General features: G+C 43.1%; 1 protein-coding gene across 2 annotated transcripts in view; it reads right to left on the bottom strand.

The window, feature by feature from the left end:
• Positions 1-4980: 4980 nt before the first annotated feature.
• The window catches only part of abhd2b (abhydrolase domain containing 2, acylglycerol lipase b), a 19884-nt gene continuing 3183 nt past the window's right edge, over positions 4981-21681 (bottom strand). Inside the window, exons 1-10 of one of the 2 annotated variants that reach the window (XM_030136606.1) lie at positions 20016-20636; positions 16998-17248; positions 15458-15633; positions 13715-13882; positions 12992-13175; positions 12826-12918; positions 11179-11268; positions 8820-8889; positions 8667-8751; positions 4981-5716 (exon numbers count right to left, since the gene is read on the bottom strand). In XM_030136606.1, coding sequence (XP_029992466.1) covers positions 5499-5716; positions 8667-8751; positions 8820-8889; positions 11179-11268; positions 12826-12918; positions 12992-13175; positions 13715-13882; positions 15458-15633; positions 16998-17209 — 1296 coding nt within the window. In that variant the 5' untranslated portion in view covers positions 17210-17248; positions 20016-20636 and the 3' untranslated portion in view covers positions 4981-5498. Of the gene's footprint in view, positions 5717-8666; positions 8752-8819; positions 8890-11178; positions 11269-12825; positions 12919-12991; positions 13176-13714; positions 13883-15457; positions 15634-16997; positions 17249-20015; positions 20637-21681 lie in introns of those variants that run through there. The other variant, XM_030136607.1, reaches the window with a different exon arrangement.

Here is a 21681-nt window from a genome sequence, read left to right on the forward strand (position 1 = left end):
TTGGTCTGGTGTTAAACACAGCCTTCTGCCGTTCACAGCTTTAACTGAACAGTCACACTCAGGGCCAGATTAACACTTCATTGTACCCTGGGCAACAATATTCAAGGGCCCCATCATCACAACCCCAGGATCCCTATAATCTGGCAAAATACAGAATAAATTCCAGGAATATATGTAAACATACCCCATACTCCAATATCTAACTATTATCAATTGCATTTTGATGTACAAATGTGTAAATGCTCGTAGAACTATAAGTGCACTACTATAGCCTCTTGTCAAGGCCACTCACTTGCATATGATGACATGAAAACAAAACACATCATCATCAGTATAATCTAAAATTGATCCACTACATTAGAAAGAGAGGGAAGTGTCCTCCATTTTCACAAAAAATAAATAAACCATTTCCAAAGTATCCAGTATTTATTTAACAACACTTTTTGCCAACACAAATGTATTGAATCGTCAGAAAAAGCCCACAGACAAAACACAAACATAATCTGATAGAATCAGATATGAATTTTAAACAGAAATCCCCTTGTCACCTCAGAATTCAACAAGAGAGTTAAAGTAAGTGTAATGTAAACATCTTGAAATCTGCTTTCTCTCAACAATAAACATATCTCAACATTTTCATGGAGCCACCACAAGGAAAACATAAATATAATGTAGTATAATCTGCTAAAATAAACATTTTGGTCCCAGTTTAACTTTTAAACAGAAAACACATCACAATTCAAGGCATGTCAAGGCAAGGGTTAAACATTTTAATACTAAATACTACATATACTAAATACTATAAACCAGTGCCGGCTGCTCGTCTTTCAGACAGGGGAAGCTCACTGTCGGCTTACATTAAAAAAAAAAAAAAAAAAAAAAAAAAGAATTAAGAAAATGCTCAGTAACCTTATCGTACCAAGTAGGCGTCTTTTTCAGGGACTGGACCAGTGTCCTCTCAATATCCAGTAGACCTAGGCTGCTTAGATTGCCTTGGCCCAGTGTGTTGTGGGTGTCAGACTTCAGCCTTTTTAAACTACAGATGCTCCTTTCACTCCGACCTAGCCGACAGTTTGATTGATTTAACTATCTACAAAACGATATTAAACTCGAACAAAAAATGATTAAATTATGGAACTGAAACAAGAAAACGCTGAAACTATGTTAAATTGAAACAAGGAAGTCCAATGAGTGTGTTTTATTTACAGTGCAAAAAATGAACGAGTAATTTCGTAGTACTTTCTCTCTTGATTTCCCAGCAGAATGTGTGACGGTATTAAAATGAACTGTGTCAGTGAAGGAGTAGATCTGAAAACAGCTGTCACTCAAACGGGATTCAGCCTTTCGACCGATCCTCCAATCAGCACGTGGGATTCTGGCATACCCGTTCGAGCTCCGCCCACAGCTCCATTCACCCGCAGAGACACCCGGTGTCCGGGGGCGGGACAACATCGTGGCATTTATCCAATTACCGTCCAGTTTTGACGCAATGAAAAAAACTGTTCCATTCAGTCCCGTTGAAGCCCACAGACGGACACAGTCTACGGACACAGTCTACGGACACAGTCTGCAGACACATGCACTGAGCAGAGATGGAGGAGAAAACAGCGCAACGGGAATGTATGAGAAGTGACCAACATCGCGTCCGTTGGTTTGTGATAAAGCTGATTTGAACGAACTCATCTTTGAGATGAACGTGTTTAAACACATTTGTAGTCAATAAAATGTCAACACAACCGAACAGATTTAACCATTTAATTTTCATCATTTTAGGGGAAGCCGGGCTTCCACTGCAGTCTATGAGAAATCGCCACTGATATAAACATCTGGAAAACCGTCAATTTCTCTCAAAGAAATACTTATCTGACCAATACAAAACTTCCCACTTAGCTGCTTCTCCATGTTTGCAATGTTTTGATTCGCGTACGTCGCGTAGTTCTTGACGTCTCACATCCCGCTCAGTGCACGCACGTTGATTTGCGTCACCGCTGATTGGCTTTTTGGACTGACCAATGAGGAGAGGGTCTGAGCTCACGGTCACAGACAGCAGGAGCAGGGTTTGTGTGCAGTGCAATGGCTCCGGGCAGCGGACAGTTTCATTTATAAGCAAAAGATAACCAGATATTTTCGTTATGCCCGAGCTACCCAGGGCCCTTCAGAGGTCGCGGGCCCCTGGGCAATTGCCCAGTTGCCCATATGGTTAATCCGGGCTTGGTCACACTAGAAAAACTAAACAGCAACAACAGCAGAGGCATCAGCTGAACACACACACACACACACACACACACACACACACACACAGTATATGATAAATAACAATGGCAATAATAATAATAAGTGACAACAATTATAATAATAAACAACAAGTGGTTCCAGGCACAACAAGCCCCGCCCCTCCCACATATTTTATCTTATTTTGGCATCAATCCGGCTGATGTCATCAGGTGTGTGCTGATGTCATTGTGTGTGCTGATGTCATCGTGTGTGTGTGCTGATGTCATTGTGTGTGCTGATGTCATCATGTGTGTGTGCTGATGTCATCATGTTTGTGTGCTGATGTCATCGTGTGTGTGTGTGTGTGTGTGCTGATGTCATCATAGACAGATTTCATCCGTTATAAGTAAATGGGAAAAAGGAAAGATTTTAAAAATTCCTAAAAACTTTAACCCTAACCCTCAGGTTGAACAGGGGGATAATAACAGAGTGAACATACGTGTGGAAAGCTGACTGTGTAAATATAAACACACCAGTTAAAAGTGGCGTGTATATATTTACAGGAGTCATGGTATCACACTAGGATCAGTTCATGTAGGAAACGTGCAGATTTCACACATCGTTAGCCTCATAGCGTACATGCATAATTACCTAAGTCTTCTTTTTGGACTGCTGCTTCCTTTTATGCTGATTTCACAATTTGGCCAAAAATATGACTGAGGCACTTATACTAACCTTTTTTTTTTTTTTTTTTCCTCGTCACTGTAAATCCTTCCTGAGGATCATTCAGTCTGTTGTATTTTCTAACATGTTCCATGAAGCCCGTTTCTCTCTCAGGCCAGTACGGAGGTGCTAATGCATGCTTTTATTTCTTGTCGCTTAGATTACTGTAATGCCCTGCTCTCTGGTCTTCCCAAAAAGAGTATTTTAAATCTCCAATTATTACAAAACTCAGCCGCACGCGTGCTGACAAGGACCAGAGGGCGGGAGCACATGACACCGGTTTTAGAGTCGCTGCATTGGCTCCCCGTACGCTTCAGGATCGATTTTAAGATTCTCTTGCTGGTTTTTAAATGTCTTAACGGCCTTGCGCCCTCCTATTTATCTGATCTGCTTTTACCATATCAACCCTCGCGGACCCTGAGGTCCTCCGGCACTGGCCTTTTAACCATACCAAAACCCAGAACAAAAACCCAGGGTGAGGCAGCATTTAGCCACTATGGCCCCCACCTGTGGAACAGCCTGCCGGAGAGCCTCAGGACTGCACAGACTGTTGGTATTTTTAAAAAGAGATTAAAGACACACCTTTTTAATCAGGCTTTTAACTAATTTTTTAAACTCTTCTTGTTCTTATTTTGTTTTATTTATCACTGATACTTTATCTATTCTATTTTATTTATAATCGTACGTATTTTACTCTTGGTACTGTATTTATTTTATTTATTCTTAGTCCTATGTTCTGCTTTTAGTCTTTAGCTTTTAACACCAGTGTTTCCTCAGGGGGGTCCTCCACACTGGGAGCTGTGTCTGGTCTGCTAGTGGGGGTACTGTCCTTGGGTCCCTTTGGCCCGGCCGGCTGGGGGTCCTCCCTTCGATGTGGGGGTCCACCTGTCTGTCGGAGTCGGGGGGCCTGGGTGACGGTCCCCCCGATGGCACGGCCTGTGGCTCCTCCCAGTGTGGACGGCCCCAAAGGGGGCGTTTCCTTGATCCTCAGTGCCATGCCATGTCTCCCTGTTGTGTGCGTGTGTGTGGGCGTGTGTGTGTGTGTGTGTGTGCGTGTCTAGTATGGAGGGTGGGAGGGAGGGGTTTTCTTTGTAAATGTTTTTCTGTTTTTATTGTGTCATTGTTTTTAATTCTGTAAAGCACTTTGTGTTGCATCTGTGCATGAAAAGCGCTTTATAAATAAAGGTTGATTGATTGATTGATGAAACAGAGCTGTTGAATTTAAACACAAATATTTAATCCAATATTTTATCATATTTGTATTATATTCAATATGTTCCATATATTTATTGAATATTTAGTTGAATATGAACACAAATATTTAATTTAAAATTTAAGAAAGACAAAAAACAAAGAAAGAAAGAAAGACAAGAAAGAAAGGTAGAAAGAAAGAAAGAAAAACTAAACACAGCAGAAAGAAAGAAAAATTATTATAATTCTAATTCTAAATGTATATAAATACCAGATTTCTTATTTTTTTCTTTAGATTTCATTTTTCACTTGTTGGTGTTTTTTTCTCTCCTTTTCTCTTCAGGTGTTTTTTTTTACCTCCGCCAAGGAGGTTATGTTTTTGCCAGGGTTTGTTTGTGTGTTTGTTTGTTTGTTTGTTTGTTTGTCTGTCCGTTAGTGTGCAACATAACTCATAAAGTTATGGACAGATTTGGATGAAATTTTCAGGGTTTGTTGGAAATGGGATAAGGAAGAAATGATTAAATTTTGGTGGTGATGGGGGCACTGATCAGCCTTGGCGGAGGTCTGCGCTCTCCGAGTGCTTCTAGTTTGTCTTTTTCTCTTCAGTTGTTTGTTTTTCTCTCTTCAGTTGTTTGTTTTTTTCTCTTTTTCTCTTCAGTTTGTTTTTTTTTCTCTTTTTCTCTTCAGTTGTTTGTTGTTTGTTGCTGCTGTTAGCTGGGACATTTCCCCCAGTGGGATAATTGAAGTCCGATCTGCTCTTAAATACATTTCGTGGACCTTACACACAGTCCAGAAGCCAACACATTTTATTGACACCTAATTCAGGAGCGACTCAGTAAAAATAAGCAGACGTTGTAAAGAGTTATTTTATTTTCCAAAGGCACTTAAACATGAAACTCAGCTTCAAGGACAGAAATACACTTATTATTATTATTATTATTATTATTATTATGTGAATGCTGCTGGTTTTACTCCTGACTGACAGACATGAAACTTCAGCTCAACACAACATTAGTTCATGTTTCCACGCAGTCATAGATTACAGAATAAAAACAGGAAGCACAAATAAAACCGTAACCATTAATCAACACATGATGCATTTGAAGACATTCAGAAAAACTAGGACACAAATAAAACCTGAAAACAGAAGTGAATCAGACATGAACCCGTTTGATTTGAAGGGACAAACATGTATTTGTTAAAATAATGTAATATCAACAGTGGATTCTGAACAGTCTGTTCAAACTCAGGAATAACAGAAGGTTCATGAGGTCAAAGGTTAAAGTGCACGGTCACCTGATCCACACATGGTCACATGACTCTGGAATCAGGTCTGATCAGGACTTATCCAGACCCTGACCCCGCCCTCCTCACATCGTCTTCCTGGTTTTTCTCTTGGTCCCGGTCCCAGTCCCGGTCCCAGTCCTGGTCCCGGTCCTGGTCTTGTCCCAGTGGCAGATGGCGTCGGTGTACTCCACTATGACCTTGTCCATCCAGGTGAGCGGTTCAGGAAACAGGACGTCGCCTTCAAAGAAGCCCAGGTGTCCGCCATGACGGGTCAGCACGAACAGGACGCTGGGGCTCTTCTCTGAGAGGGACGGAAACACAAGGAGTCAGACCGGGACCAGGACCAAGACCCAGACTAAGACCAGGACCCAGACCAGGACCCAGACTGACCCAGACCAGGACCAGGACCCAGACTGACCCAGACCAGAACCCAGACCAGGACCAGAACCCAGACCAGGACCAGGACCCAGGCCAAGACCCAGACTGACCCAAACCACCAGCTGAAACAAAACCAAAACTGAAGGAAAACAACATCAGCCATGATAAAGGAGTCTGATACTCCACCACAAGACCCAGACCTAGACCCAGATCCCCTGGACCTGACAGGACCCACAGACCCCTCCTCTGGACCCAGACCCTGATCCCCTGGACCTGACAGGACCCACAGACCCCTCCTCTGGACCCAGACCCTGATCCCCTGGACCTGACAGGACCCACAGACCCCTCCTCTGGACTTCATTTGATGGTGTTTGTATTATTTCTAGTTCTGGTCCCACATTGGGTTGAAGCCTTTGTCCTGAACTCTCAGATGTTTGGGACTTTTATAGGACAATGACTTCAACATGGAAGCTGTAAAAGCCCCTCAAACCCAGGCGTGGGGTCCACAGACCTGTGGCCGTCGTGGTCCTCCACAGTAGAACCCACCCTCCGTAAAGAATAAAACCTCCGTCCACTTTGTGATGAACCGCTGTTGGATGTTTTTCTGTCCTCATGACCTTTCAGACTCCTTCACACTTTAAACATGCTTGAGTCTTTTCAAAAACAACTGAAGACCTTCTTGTTTGGCTTTTTTTTTTAAGGGGGGGGGGGGGGGGTATGACCTTTTGCTTTTATGTGTGTGTTTATAGCTGTGTTTTTGTTTTTTTTGCCTGTGTATTTTCCTTCTGATTTTACTGTAGAGCACTTTGTGAATTCTTTCTGTCATAAGTGCTAAAGAAAGAAAGAAAGAAAGAAAGAAAGAAAGAAAGAAAGAAAGAATAGTATTCTGTGCGAAGCACCAGCCAACTGAAGTACAGATCCTGTGAAAAACACTGAAAACTGGACCTTTGTACTCGTTCATAACATAAGGACACTCCCAAGAAGACCTGTCCAGGGAAAAGAAGACCTGTCCAGGGAAAAGAGGACCTGTCCAGGGAAAAGAGGACCTGTCCAGGCGGTCACCTGAGGACGTCTGGTCACCTGACCTTAGATTTACAGTTTGGTGGATCAGGAGGTCAGCAGATCAGTGTGTTTCAGTCCCTGGTCCTGGTTCAGTCCCTGGTCCTGGTTCAGTCAATAATTCAGCTCCTGCAGGTCCTTTCCCTTCTGTCATTCTACACCATCAGCACAGACTACACCACTGCACAGACACAACCCAGTTCACTCTGGAAACGAACACAATTAGAGTCTGCTCAGTTTCCTTCAGGTGTCCTCACTCTAGCAGACATGGTGTACAGGTCCATTTTTTGGATCAAGTTCTTCATTTTGTTGATTATTTTGTTCATTTTGTTGATTGTTCTGGTCTTTTTTACTTTTTTTTTGATAAACCAAACCCAAACTAACCAATGCACTGATATCTATCCCATAATATCCAACTCTATTCTGACATTAGTCCTTCTTGTTTTGGATCCCAGAGCCCTGTTAGAACACAAACACCCGGACTGAACAGGTCCACAGACTGGGGTCCATTTAATGGATGAGTTAAACAGTTATGATCTGAGGAGAATGAAACGTTAACCTGACGTAGGAGCTTATACAAGGTGATGAACCTCTAACCTTGTCTGTGTCCTGAATGTTCTCACCCCTCAAACCTGAATCCTCAAACAGTGTAAATATCTGCACAGAAAAGGTTCAACACTAGTGTTTTCCCTCATGAGTCTTTAAATGTTGTGTTCCTTCAGCCTCAGCCTGAACCTCATGCTGTTGGTCCACATCAGGGCCTGTGCGAACACTAAAATCCCTGACACACAGACACGCTCAGCGGCCCAGGCGGATCACATGACCTTCAATTATTCATCAGGTTCGTCTGCAGTCTTTACCGGCGCCCCAGACTCCGGGTCTGAAGACGGATACGGGTTCACTCAGGACCCGGTCCGTCTCAGCTGTTTGTGTTGTTTGCTGTCGTCTAGGCAACAGTCGGTGTGACCTCATCCCTGTTCTGGACTAAAAGCGTGTCACAGATCTGGGCTTTGGTTCAGCGCACACAGCTCTGGCTCTGAACCTCTAAACCAGGCTGCACAAACCTCCTGCAGCGGCAACGCGAGCCTCCGTTTCCCACAATGCACGTCGCGACAAAAAATTCCTCAGATGCCCCAGTTCCTCCTGCCTCTGAATGTAAACCCATGGTTTGTTTGTGGTGGATGGAACTAAGAAAGTGTTCAGCATGAGGAAGAGATTCAGCTGAGGAATGACAGACAGACCAACAGACCAATGAGACTGAGGAGAGGACTGAGGATGGACAGACCTGAGGAAACACTGAGGATGAAAGTCTGCCACACCTTTAAATGTTTGAATGGCCTTGTCCCCCCCACCTGTCTGACCTGATCCACCCCCACACCCCCGTACCCCCCCCCCCCCCCCACCCTCGTGCTCAGCTGCCACTTGTGGTTCCAAAAACTAAAGCGAGGCTTCATGTGGACCGTGCCTTTTCTGTTTCTGTGGAAGCAGGTGCTCTTAGATGTTCGACAGGTTTAGTCTGTGCCTGTCTTTAAATCACACCTAAAAACGCACTTTTTCTCATTGGCTTTTAATCAATGAGTGACATGTTTCTGTTTTTATATTTTTTATGCTGTTTTTATCAGATTTTAATTTGTCTTTGTTTTTATGATGGTTGTACTTTGTTGCTCTTAGCTCGCTTTGCCTCTTGTATTATCAATGTTTTTACTTATTTACTTATTTAATCCCTTGTTTTACATTTCGTGTACGGCACTTTATCCAGCTGTAAAGTTCTTAAAGTGCATTATGAATAAAGTTGGTTGGTTATTGGTTCAAACCTGCCAGTGTCTGTGGGATGTTGAGCAGAGACTGATGAACCAGGGGGTCGTCTGAAGAGTTGACCAACAGCAGAGGAACCGACACCTGCGGAACAAAGGCCTGCTTTAGAACCAGAGGATCAGAACCTGCTGCTAACACCTGCTCACACTCACGTTGTGCATGTACTGAACACAGCTCTCCGTCTCATAGTACTCCTTCAGGCTGCTGTAGCCGTGGAACTTCCTACAACAACAACAACGACATGTCATCAGACACGCACAGAACCAGACGGTGAACACATACAGAACATATGCCACGTTTCCACTACGTGGTATCAGCTCGACTCAACTTGACTTGACTCGGGATTTTTGAGTTTCCATTACGAAAAAGGACCTGGAACCTGGTACAGGGTACTAGTTTTTTGGTCTCACCTCCACTGAGGTTCCAGGACTGGGGACCACATACACAGGTGACGTGTAAACACTGCAGACCACTGGTTGGTCAGAGTCGTCTCTGTGACCCGCCCTTTTACAAAAACCAGATGCAGAAGTTCACAGTAAATATGTCAGTAGGGTTAATCCACATGATGACAGCCTGTAAAACTACACCATGGTTTGTCCAGGAGGTTCAGTCGTACACTACTGGTCAAAAGTTTTAGAACACCCTAGTTTTCCAGTTTTGTCTGTAAATTCCATCAGTTCCAGTCCAATGAACAGCTGGAAATGGTGCAAAGGTCAGAGTGAACTGACAGAGGTAAAAAAAAAAAAAAAAGGTCAGGTTAAACAAAACTAAAAAATAATGTACATTGTGTACAGATAATGTACAGAATTACACAAAAAGGAGAAAAAGAAATGGGTTAAAACTGAAAGCAGTTCTGCAGCAGTGGAGTTGATCCAGTCTGGAAAGTTGGTGGTTCAATTCCTGCAGGTGTTCCAACGTTTGTGAATTCCTTCCACCCCCTGTGTCTGCAGAACAGGAGTGTGGAACACACTGTGGTACCAGACCCATGGAGCAGTACTGGAACAGGACTGGACTGAAGAAAGGAGTGTGGTACTGTAAAAATGGAAAAGAGGAAAAGAATGAACCAGAGAAGAGAGACAGAGCATCAGAAGAGGGAAAAATGGAGGTGTGTCCTCCAGAGAAATGTCCAAGAAAGTCCAGGTGTCAGGAAGTCCAGTTTCCTTCAGCATCCAAAGGCACTGAAACTGGACTGGAAATGCAGACAGAAGAGGTCTGGAAGAAGCACAGACACAACAGAAGAAGAAGAAGAGTTTAGGAGAGAAAACAGCTGGAGTGAGAGGAGACTGACAGGACAACAGCTGAAAGAAGAGAGAAGAGAGAGGAGGAGGAAGAGAGGAGGTCATAGAGGAGGAGGAGAGGAGACTGACAGGACAACAGCTGAAAGAAGAGAGAAGAGAGAGGAGGAAGAAGAGAGGAGGTCATAGAGGAGGAGGAGAGGAGACTGACAGGACAACAGCTGAAAGAAGAGAGAAGAGAGAGGAGGAGGAAGAGAGGAGGTCATAGAGGAGGAGGAGAGGAGACTGACAGGACAACAGCTGAAAGAAGAGAGAAGAGAGAGGAGGAGGAAGAGAGGAGGTCATAGAGGAGGAGGAGAGGAGACTGACAGGACAACAGCTGAAAGAAGAGAGAAGAGAGAGGAGGAGGAAGAGAGGAGGTCATAGAGGAGGAGGAGAGGAGACTGACAGGACAACAGCTGAAAGAAGAGAGAAGAGAGAGGAGGAGGAAGAGAGGAGGTCATAGAGGAGGAGGAGAGGAGACTGACAGGACAACAGCTGAAAGAAGAGAGAAGAGAGAGGAGGAGGAAGAGAGGAGGTCATAGAGGAGGAGGAGAGGAGACTGACAGGACAACAGCTGAAAGAAGAGAGAAGAGAGAGGAGGAGGAAGAGTTTACACTGAACAGACTGAACAGATGAGTTTACACTGAACAGACTGAACAGATGCAGGTTTGATCAGTCCATCAGCCCTTCTTCCAGTCTTCAGTAGTCTTCAGTAGTCTTCTTCCAGTCTTCAGTAGTCTTCAGTAGTCTTCTTCCAGTCTTCAGTAGTCTTCTTCCAGTCTTCAGTAGTCTTCAGTAGTCTTCTTCCAGTCTTCAGTAGTCTTCAGTAGTCTTCTTCCAGTCTTCAGTAGTCTTCAGTAGTCTTCTTCCAGTCTTCAGTAGTCCACTGGTGCTCTTTCATGGCCCAGACAAGACTCTTTTTTTTTTATTCTGAAGTCTCACCTATGGCTTTAGCTGCAACTGGACCCATCAGACTAGACCAGTAGTGTAAAAATTCAGCATGAGTTTGACGAGACAACACGCAACAACCAAGTTTATCAGTAACTCTCTGAACAGACAACATGGAAGTAACGCGCCACATCGCTATGACGTCCAGGTACTGTAAGGTCAGTAGTATCCTGTAATGGAAACGGTCTGGAATAGGACCTGGTACCAGAGTCGAACCAAGCCGAGTCGAGCCGGTTCCACGTGGTGGAAACGTGGCATTATAGAGAACATGAAAGCCACAGCCGACCTGATAACGGAGTCGTCGATCTGCATCAGAGACGTGGCTGCACACAGGCGGTTCAGGTCCGAGTCGGTCACACGACCCAGCAGAGAGTTCCTGGACGACAACAACGACATACTGTCAACAGCCAATCAAAACATTCATTTACAACCAGCACAGAGAAAAAGGCAATAAGAATTATTACTAATGCAGCTTTTTATGCACCAACAAACTATTTTTTACTGAAGCTTAATTTACTGAAAATCCATGATCTTGTTGACCTTCATACAGCAGTAGTGACGTACGAGGCACACAATAACCTACTCTCTCCTTCCATTCAGTAGATGTTTGAATCAAGGTTTAATGTGAAAATAATGTGACATCATGCCGATAAATAATGGTAACATCAATTTTTTCTCTTTTATTTATTGCAAAGAACATTAAACTCTGATATCCTTTAACAATAAAATGTCAATAACCTGAACAAATATGAACAACCTGGAATGTCTACAGAAAAATAAGTGCAATTTTAACAATATTCTGCCTGTTTTGTGTCTTGGTAGATCTGATCTGTATGAATTATACGTTGAGGCAGAATATTGATAAAATTGTACTTGTTTTTCTTCAGAAATTTCAGTTTTTTCCAGTTATTCACATCTTTTTTGTTTTGGATAGAAATAGTTTCATCATCTAATGTTGTTTTTTGCACTAAAAAAATTGGAGTAGTCATTATTTATAGGTTATTCTGTTATTATTTTACTGGTCCAACCCACTGGAGATTAAATTGGGCTGAATGTGGAACCTGAAAGAACATGAGTTTGACTCCCCTGGGTTAGACCGTCACACTGCTGGTAGAAGGAGCTCCATTTGTTGCTGTTGCATTTGTTGTGCTTTTCGAAAAAAAAAAGTTGCTGGGTTAGTCTGAAAAGTTGGTAAATCTAGTAACAAAAGCGCTAAGTTGCGCTGTAAAAAAAATCCTGTTGTTTCTATGGAAAAAAAACTGGCAGCTGTGGTTTCCAGAACAATACTGTAAAAAGCACATCCAACTATGAACATATTTACAGAGTAACATGTAGATTGAACATTTGAAACATGCAGATTTAACATTGGATTTCAATGGCAAATGTTCTGCACTTCTTCAGCTCATTTCTCCACCCTCATGGTGTCCAAAGTGCTTTCCAAAGCCACCAGGCCATGGACATATGGACAGTCGGAGCCAGGATTCAAACCACCAACCCTTTGGTTATTGGACGAGCCGCTCTACCAACTCTACCAACCCATTAATTTACAAGTTAAAATGTTACATTGGAAATGTTTACTTTTTTAAATAACTTTTTTATTAAAAAAAAAAACAAAAAAACAAATAGGCCGTTATTTCAACATTATGGTCTTTGCAGTTTAAACGGCACCGCATTGTTTTTCAATTTACAGTTTTATTTTCTAAAAACAATAGAATACATCATCTCTACATCCAAATCTGGTTTAGTTCACATACTCTTCGGGTAAAAACTACAGCTATATTTGGTTTAAATCTTTTCAAATAAACAACTTTTATTGTCACTTATGGTTTTTTTATGTTGCAGTTTTACATCTTTTTGGTGTTAATTCTGCAGTCATTTTTTACAGTGTGGTATCAGCGTCTGTTGTGTTGATGGTTTTCCTGTCGTTCTTTACCTGTGAGACAGGATGAGTTTCTTTAATCTTCCGGCCAATAAGAAGTTGTAGAGTCTGCGCCCCTGGTCCCACTGGAGGAAGGTCTCCTGGGCCCTGGACAGGATCACAGTCCCATTAGGACCTGAGGGGTCCTTCAGAGGACCAGCATACATGAGGGCGTACCCACCTGAGGGCGTTGTAGCCCTGACAGACGCTGACGCAGCACAGCACTCGCTCCTGATTGGACGGATTCTCACCCATGTATTTACAGACGATGTTCCCGCCCAAACTGAAGCCGACGCCCACCAGCAGCGTCTGAGGGTAGAGACGTCTGATGGACGAAACCATGGACGCAAACTCCCACGTGCACCCTAGAACCACAGGAAACAGGATCAGAGCAGGACTGGACTGGACCAGACTGGACTGGACTGGAGTCCGGACTGGACCAAACTGGATGAGACTGGACCCAACAGGACTGGACTGGACCAGACTGGACTGGACTGGACTGGACTGGACCAAACTGGATGAGACTGGACCCAACAGGACCGGACTGGACCGTTGGCCAGTGGACGTCACTGATGGCAACAGAGGTCACAGCTGGTGTTTCACTTTTTACATGTTTCATTATTTTTATTGAAACCTTTAACATTAAATCACATTTAACACATTTAACATTTTTCAGCTCCGAAAAATTAAGACTTTCCTCATAAAACCTGGAATACATGTGTGTAGTTTGTGTTGTGTGTTGTTATTGTTGTGTGTAGTTTGTGTTGTGTGTTGTGTGTGTACCTATAGTGAACATGCGTGGTGCTCTCAGCTCCAGGTCGGGCAGGGCTGTTTGTGTTGTGTGTAGTTTGTGTTGTGTGTTGTTATTGTTGTGTGTAGTTTGTGTTGTGTGTTGTGTGTGTACCTATAGTGAACATGCGTGGGGCCGTCAGCTCCAGGTCGGGCAGGGCTCCCAGGTGGTTCAGGACTGCACAGCGGTATCCCTGTCTCTGAGAATAATCCACAAAGGTCCGAATGTAGTTCTGCTCACTGTGGTTACAGATCCCAGGGCAGATCACCATGGTGATGTCATCTGTACAGAAGCAGTCACATGTGGGGGGGGGGGGTTAGTTTAGTATGTCAGCTGGTAAAAACAACATACAACAGACTGTACATGTGGGACTGGAGACTGGGTCTGCGCTGGGATGATCAAACTCATGCCCCTGTTCCACTTCTGTTCTGGAAGATTCCACCTTTATTCTGGTCCGTTGTTTTGGTTCCACCTCTGGAGGTCGGAACTGAGCCCTGATAAAGGTGGAACCACGATTCAGGAACGCTAATGGAAAAGGAACACCTGTGGTTCAAACTGAGGGGGGACGTTTGGAGGACACGTGTGTTCGACCACCGCGCTGGAAGGATTTAAAACTGAGCGCAGGCCGTGTACAGTAAACTAACATACCAGACACATGTGCACCTGGGGACACGCCCACATCCACCAGACACATGTGGACCTGGGGACACGCCCACATCCACCAGACACATGTGGACCTGGGGACACGCCCACATCCACCAGACAGATGTGCACCTGGGGACACGCCCACATCCACCAGACAGATGTGCACCTGGGGACACGCCCACATCCACCAGACACATGTGGACCTAGGAACACGCCCACATCCACCAGACAGATGTGCACCTGGGGACACGCCCACATCCACCAGACACATGTGGACCTGGGGACACGCCCACATCCACCAGACAGATGTGGACCTGGGGACACGCCCACATCCACCAGACACATGTGGACCTGGGGACACGCCCACATCCACCAGACACATGTGGACCTGGGGACACGCCCACATCCACCAGACAGATGTGCACCTGGGGACACGCCCACATCCACCAGACAGATGTGCACCTGGGGACACGCCCACATCCACCAGACAGATGTGCACCTGGGGACACGCCCACATCCACTAGACAGATGTGCACCTGGGGACACGCCCACATCCACCTGTGGTCACTTCAGGTGCAGGACTTATCCACGCTAACGTTACCCGTCCTCCTCTGTTGTTTTGTTTTACTCGGGGTATTTTCGCGGTGCTGTTTCTACGTCCTACCATCTGCTGTGTTGTGTCTCCGCCCCTTTGATCGGTGAAGGCAGGTCCGCTGTGTAAAATCCAGCCTGTCTCACCTCTGTTCCTGCTTTGTCTTGGTTGTGGAAATCGGTCAGTGGTGGAAAAAATGTGGGATCACCATCTGACCTTTTTTCTGGGATCTGTGTGTAAAAGTGTCTAGTTTCTAATGGAACTTGGGGCGATAGAGAAAAAAATTATTTCACAATAATGTTTTTCATATCAGATGATATCGATACGTATCATGATATAAATCAAATCACTATTTCTGTCCAGCTTAAACATTCCGATGTTTAAGACATGAGAAAGTTATTTTGGATTTAAATTATATCAAGTATGTCTCAGATTTCTACCGAGGAGAAGTTACATCACAGTATATGTTGCTACAGTTTCATGGCCCAGCCCCAGTGGAACCTGAAACAAAGGGTTCTCCACAGAACCTGCAGAACCCGGTACAGGTGGACGTGATTACTGAACAGCAGTGACCCACACACATACAAGCCCACAACAGCCCAAACACAGTGACCTCTGACCTCCTGTACTGTGGTCTCCTAGGGGCTCAAACAGGTCAAAGGTCACCACCGCCCCGTCCAGCATCGGGAGCAGTTTTCGGTGTCCACGGGGGGTCGGCGTACTGACCCGACCCATCTGACCATAAAGAAGAGTCTGGAGGTGACCACTTTTACCCCAGAGCAGAGGAGGAATGTACCTGAGGAGGAGGAGGAGGAGGAGGAGGAGGAGGAGGAGGAGGAGGAGGAGGAAGAGGAGGAAGAGGAGGAGGAGGACAAATAGAACAAAAAGCAGAATGTTAAACAGTGTAAACACTTCCTGTCAGTGCAGGTGGATGCGTCCTCCTCCCTCTCTGCTGTTTTCCAGGTGAACTCTTCTGTCTCTGTTGTTTCCACATTCAGTGTCTGCATGTGTTTGTTCGTTCATTCTTTGTGGATGCGTCAGGTGTGAACAGCTGACTGAACTGAAACTACCACATCAGGACAATCTGAAGACCTGTGTTTAAATATGAACACAATGCATCCTGGGAGTTGTAGTCTAACACAGGTTCTAACCTTCTGTCACTCATTCAGAGTTTGTCTACCCTTTAACCCCTGACATGTGAGTGTTCTCAACGATTTTAAATGTTCATAAAAATTCAACCGTTAATAGTTAAATAGTTAAATTTCCAGTCATGCTGATAGAATAGACCTTGTTCTTTCCATAGTCATCTGAGCATGCTCAGTTCAAGCCCCACCCCCTGTGGAATGGGGGGGTCAAACAGAGCAGTGAGTGATACCCACTCACTATAAAAATAGACACTTTGGGCTTTTTTTTTTTTTTTACACCGTTTTCTTTGTGGTTTTTTTTTTGTTTTTCCTGTTGTTTCCAGTGTTGTGGTGATTTTCCTTTATGTTTTTACTGAGTTTTGTCCGTGGAACTCATGTATGGAGTTAAACAGGTGTCAAAAAACAGCTGAACTGATTTAGGAAAAAAAAAAAGAGCCAAAGCATAAACTACTGGGACCAAATTCAAATCCTTGCTTATTTATTTATTTACTCCATTTTAGTCTTTTTTTTGTATTTTTTTTCCATGTTACTTATTATTTGGAAATACAGTATAAATTCTTGTTCATTTATTTGCTTATTTTGTTTATTTTCCCACATTTTTGTTTTTTTATCTTTAAATTTCTTCTTAATTTTTGTTCATTTTATTGATCACTTTGGCTATTTTTGTTCATTTTGTTGCTTATTTTATTCTTTTTTTTTTTTTTGACTGTGGAACTGCCGTATGGAGTTAAACAGGTGTCAAAAAGCAGCTGGACTGATTTAGACAAAAAATCCAAAATTAAAACTACTTGGCCTAAATTCAGACCCTTGTTGTTGTTCAGTGTGTTCCAGTTCACAGTTAATGTTCCACATCCTAAATCTGTTACTGATGTCCATTCTAGTGCCTTCTTTAGTCCAAACCTGTCCAACTTCAGTTCCTCTGTTTGGACCCTAAAACCCACAGGTGAACCTTTATCTGGACTCAGGGGTTAAAGGGTTAACCTGAACTGTCAAATCCTCCAGAAAAGCTGCGTACTCTTTGGTCAGTAGGGGGCAGGTCTTCAGCAGGTAGCGGCTCAGGTCCGTGTCCTGGTGGGTCAGGTCCGGAGGAGCGGTGGGACTGGTCAGGTTCAGACAGCGCACGATGACGTACAGAACCGCCGCCACCGCCGCCAGCTTCACCCCGTCAAATATGGCCGGCAGCTCCGAGCCCAGGGTGGAGACATCTGTGTCCTCCAACGTGGACATGGTATCTGAAGAGTGGACCTGGGGACTGGACAACTGGACCTGAGGACAGAAGGACAACTGGACCTGAGGACAGAAGGACAACTGGACCTGAGGACAGACTGGACAACTGGACCTGAGGACAGAAGGACAACTGGACCTGAGGACAGACTGGACAACTGGACCTGAGGACAGAAGGACAACTGGACCTGAGGACAGACTGGACAACTGGACCTGAGGACAGACTGGACAACTGGACCTTCAGCAGGTTTATGTGTGTTTATGTTTAGGGATGTAACAATATGAAAATGTCATATCACGGTTATTGTGACCAAAATGATCACGGTTATCATTATTAGTGCAGTACTGTTGAAATTGTGCTTGAAATGTTCAAAAAGTACTAATACACACACTGAAAGAATTTAACCAAGTTGTATTTAAAAAAAAAAAAAAGGTTCACTCTATCTTTTGGTGCTATTTAGAAGCCAATACAATAAACTGAGTCATATGACTTAGTTTTAGAAGTTTTATTTTGAAAGGCGTTTTGCGAACTTCCTGTTGGAGTTAGCTCATAGGTGTCAGGCTCGATGAGACGAAACTTTTGCCGTTGGTTTCGTGTGTCTGCGACATTCCTACTGGAAGTTTGTATGCGAGCATTTTATTTTGAAAGGCGAATTCTGAACTTCCTGTTGGAGTTAGGTCATGGGTATCAGTGTATGATTTGTCGGGCTCGATGAGACAAAAACTTTGGCGTTTGTTTCATGTTCCTATGACATTCCTACTGGCCGCTAGGGCTGTTTTTGTGTATTTAGGGGGCGCTAGAGAGCTCATTTTGGCACCTATGGGGTTAATTTTTACATTTTATCACATTTTTCGACAGATGTGACATGCGTGCCAAATTTGGTGAGTTTTTGAGCATGTTAAGGGGGTCAAATTCCAGTTTATTGCGTCTCAGTATAATAATCGTCCCACTGTCCCTTCTGTGTCAGAACCATTCACATATTAACCCTTAGTGGTCTGAGTCTGTTCTGTCTGTTTTTCAGTCCTTTTGATTTGGCCTTTATATACTATAGAAACAAATGTTTACTATACCCATGTTTGGATCTGTTTTTTCAGCACAACTTCATTTACCTCATCTGTCTATTATTTTTTCACTTTAACCTACTATAAAAACACAAAAGGACAAAAAACACACAAATATATAAAATCCAATTTGAAAAATGTATATAATTTATTGCATAAATAACACACAGGTGTTTAACGAACCTTTTCAAAGACTTTAAAAGTGAATATTGGTTCAAATATTAGGTATAGAAAATTAAAATTGTAATAAATTCAAACTATACTCAAATATTTGACATTAAATCAGATCTTTACATAGGTTTTTTTCCCCTAAAAGTGCAATAATCAAACACAGTTATCATGAGAAGTAGACTTTAAACACTAATACTAACCGTCTGTGATTTTACGGCTGTTTATCGTTTATACCGGTAACCGTTCCATCTAAGTTAGAGTTGGTCATTTCCTGGAAAAACCTCTGCTTCCTGAACCACTCTGTCACAGTCGGTTAATGGTGGTTTTTTCTTCTTCGAACATGTTTGTGTCATCAGCACAGACCAACTCTGACGCCCACACTCAGTTCATTCAGACCCTCAGACCTTTACCTGATGGACACAGAACGGAGCTGAACCTAGACCTGACCAGCTGGACCAGCCCTAGACCACGTCACCACTGCCCCACAGGCTCATACTGTAGACCACAGGTGTCAAACATGCGGCCCGGGGGCCAAATCCAGCCCACCAAAGGGTCCGATCCAGCCCCTGGGATGAACGTGTGAAATGCAAAAATCACACTGAAAATATTACCCAGAATGCACAGCCCTAGAGTCCACAAAGTCCAGTTATGAGCGAGACACTAAAAAGCTTTTAATTTGAAAGTTACTTTTCTTTATGTATTTGTTGTTTAATTGACGAGAACAGTGAACAGAACAGACATTCAACTAGAACCAGCTACAAGCTCAGTTTCATTTTCTGTTCCAGTTCTAACATGAATTATTCTGTTAGTTTAACAGAACAAACCTGGAGAACCCAACAGAGGAGGAGTCATCTACAGAACATGGACAAGTTTGGACTTTTTACTGTTTCCTCCTCAGACTGGAGGGAAAAACTGAATTTGTTTACGATTAATCTAATTTAATCTGATCTAATTTAATCTGATCTAATTTAATCTGATCTAATTTAATCTGATCTAATTTAATCTGATCTAATTATGTGAGAAGTTCAGTCCAGGTCTCGGTCGTTGTAAACTGACACAGAATATTAAATCTGTTGAATTTGTCACTGACATAAAGAGGACACACTTCTTCTACTGGTGTGTTGGTTTGGTCCTCATCTCTTTGTGTTCTGTTGGATTTTCCAGGTGGAACCTTCAGCTGTGCTTCTGAAACACCACCTTCTACATCTGTTGGATTTTCCAGGTGGAACCTTCAGCTGTGCTTCTGAAACACCACCTTCTACATCTGTTGGATTTTCCAGGTGGAACCTTCAGCTGTGCTTCTGAAACACCACCTTCTACATCTGTTGGATTTTCCAGGTGGAACCTTCAGCTGTGCTTCTGAAACACCACCTTCTACATCTGTTGGATTTTCCAGGTGGAACCTTCAGCTGTGCTTCTGAAACACCACCTTCTACACCCACACACTCCCCTCCTCATCTGACCTGCTTTCTTCTGTTCTATCTGCATGTTTCCAGTCTTGTCCTGTGTGCAGCAGACTCCTGCTGTCAGCCTCAGTGTGTCCATGTTCTTGTGTGTCTTCACTTCCAGGACTCACCTTCTGCTTCTTCTACACTTCTTCCACTTTGCTGAATCCTCTCACCGCTGAAAAAACTCCACAGTTTTGCACAAACTCTGTTCGGAGCTTCCACAAAAGGCTGTAGAGCCCCAGTCCAGGCCTGACCACAGAGACCCGGACCAGGACGGACCAGAACAGACCGGCTGTCACTCAGACCCTCCAGCTGTTTCCTCCTCCTGTTCAGGTGAAACCTCTGCTGGAGCTGGATTTTCCGAGCGTCTCAAACACAATACGGACCTTCAAAGAAGCCTCGGGTCCTGGTCCTGGTCCTGGTCCTGGTCCTGGTCCTGACATGGCATCCGTCAGGATCCGGGTCCGGCTTCTGGTCTGGACTAGACCTTAAGCTGTTTACGGATAGACTGACGGGGCCAAGGGAGCTCAAGAGGCATTCAGGGACACTCGGACATTAGAAAACTCGTGTGTGTAACTGAACTGGAGTCGGACCACATGTTCTACACTCTGACCTTTAGGACTTTAACTTATTACTGTTATTTGACCTCCCAGTTCAATCAGCTGTTTTATTTACCCCCCCACAGGTTAAAAGAGCCGCACAGGTGTTTCACCCACTTTCTCTGACAGTCCTGAAGGCAACATGACAAACAACGGTGTGGTTTTTACTTCCTCCTTCTGACGTGACACGAAACTGGAGCACGGAAACAAAAACAGAACAGAAAAGAAAAAAAAACAGCACACAACTTCCTGATGGAATTTGAAAAATATATGAAATGTTTAGAATTTATCTTTAAGAAAAAAAAAAAGCACTAGCACCCTGGCAATTCATAAAGAATTCTTCAAAACAGACTAAACTTTGTAATGTATTATTTAATTATTTTTGTTAGATATATTGTTTTTGTTTGTTTGTTTTATACTATTATATGTTTATTCCGTACGGTGGCCCAGAGGTGCAAAAGTCCAAAAAATTATCCACTGTAAGAAAAAAAATAAAAGGGAACGGCCCAAAAAATTATCCACTATAAGAAAAAAAAATAAAAGGGAACAGCCCAAAAATTATCCACTATACGAAAAAAAAAAAGAGAGAATGGCCCAAAAAATTATCCACTATAAGAAAAAAAGAGAGAATGGCCCAAAAAATTATCCACTATAAGAAAAAAAAGAGAGAATGGCCCAAAAAATTATCCACTATAAGAAAAAAAAGAGAGAATGGCCCAAAAAATTATTCACTATAAGAAAAAAAAATAAAAGGGAACAGCCCAAAAATTATCCACTATACGAAAAAAAAAAGAGAGAATGGCCCAAAAAATTATCCACTATAAGAAAAAAAGAGAGAATGGCCCAAAAAATTATCCACTATAAGAAAAAAAAGAGAGAATGGCCCAAAAAATTATCCACTATAAGAAAAAAAAGAGAGAATGGCCCAAAAAATTATTCACTATAAGAAAAAAAAAAGAGAGAGAGAATGGCCCAAAAAAATTATCCACTATAAGAAAAAAAAAAAAGAGAGAACAGCCCAAAAAATTATCCACTGTAAGAAAAAAAAGAGAGAATGGCCCAAAAAAATTATCCACTATAAGAAAAAAAATAAAAGGGAACGGCCCAAAAAATTATCCACTATAAGAAAAAAAAAGAGAGAGAACAGCCCAAAAAAATTATCCAGTATAAGAAAAAAAAAAAACAGTGGATAATT

The sequence above is a fragment of the Sphaeramia orbicularis genome, chromosome 6 (assembly GCF_902148855.1).
Source record: "Sphaeramia orbicularis chromosome 6, fSphaOr1.1, whole genome shotgun sequence".
In the NCBI taxonomy this organism is placed as follows: domain Eukaryota; kingdom Metazoa; phylum Chordata; class Actinopteri; order Kurtiformes; family Apogonidae; genus Sphaeramia; species Sphaeramia orbicularis.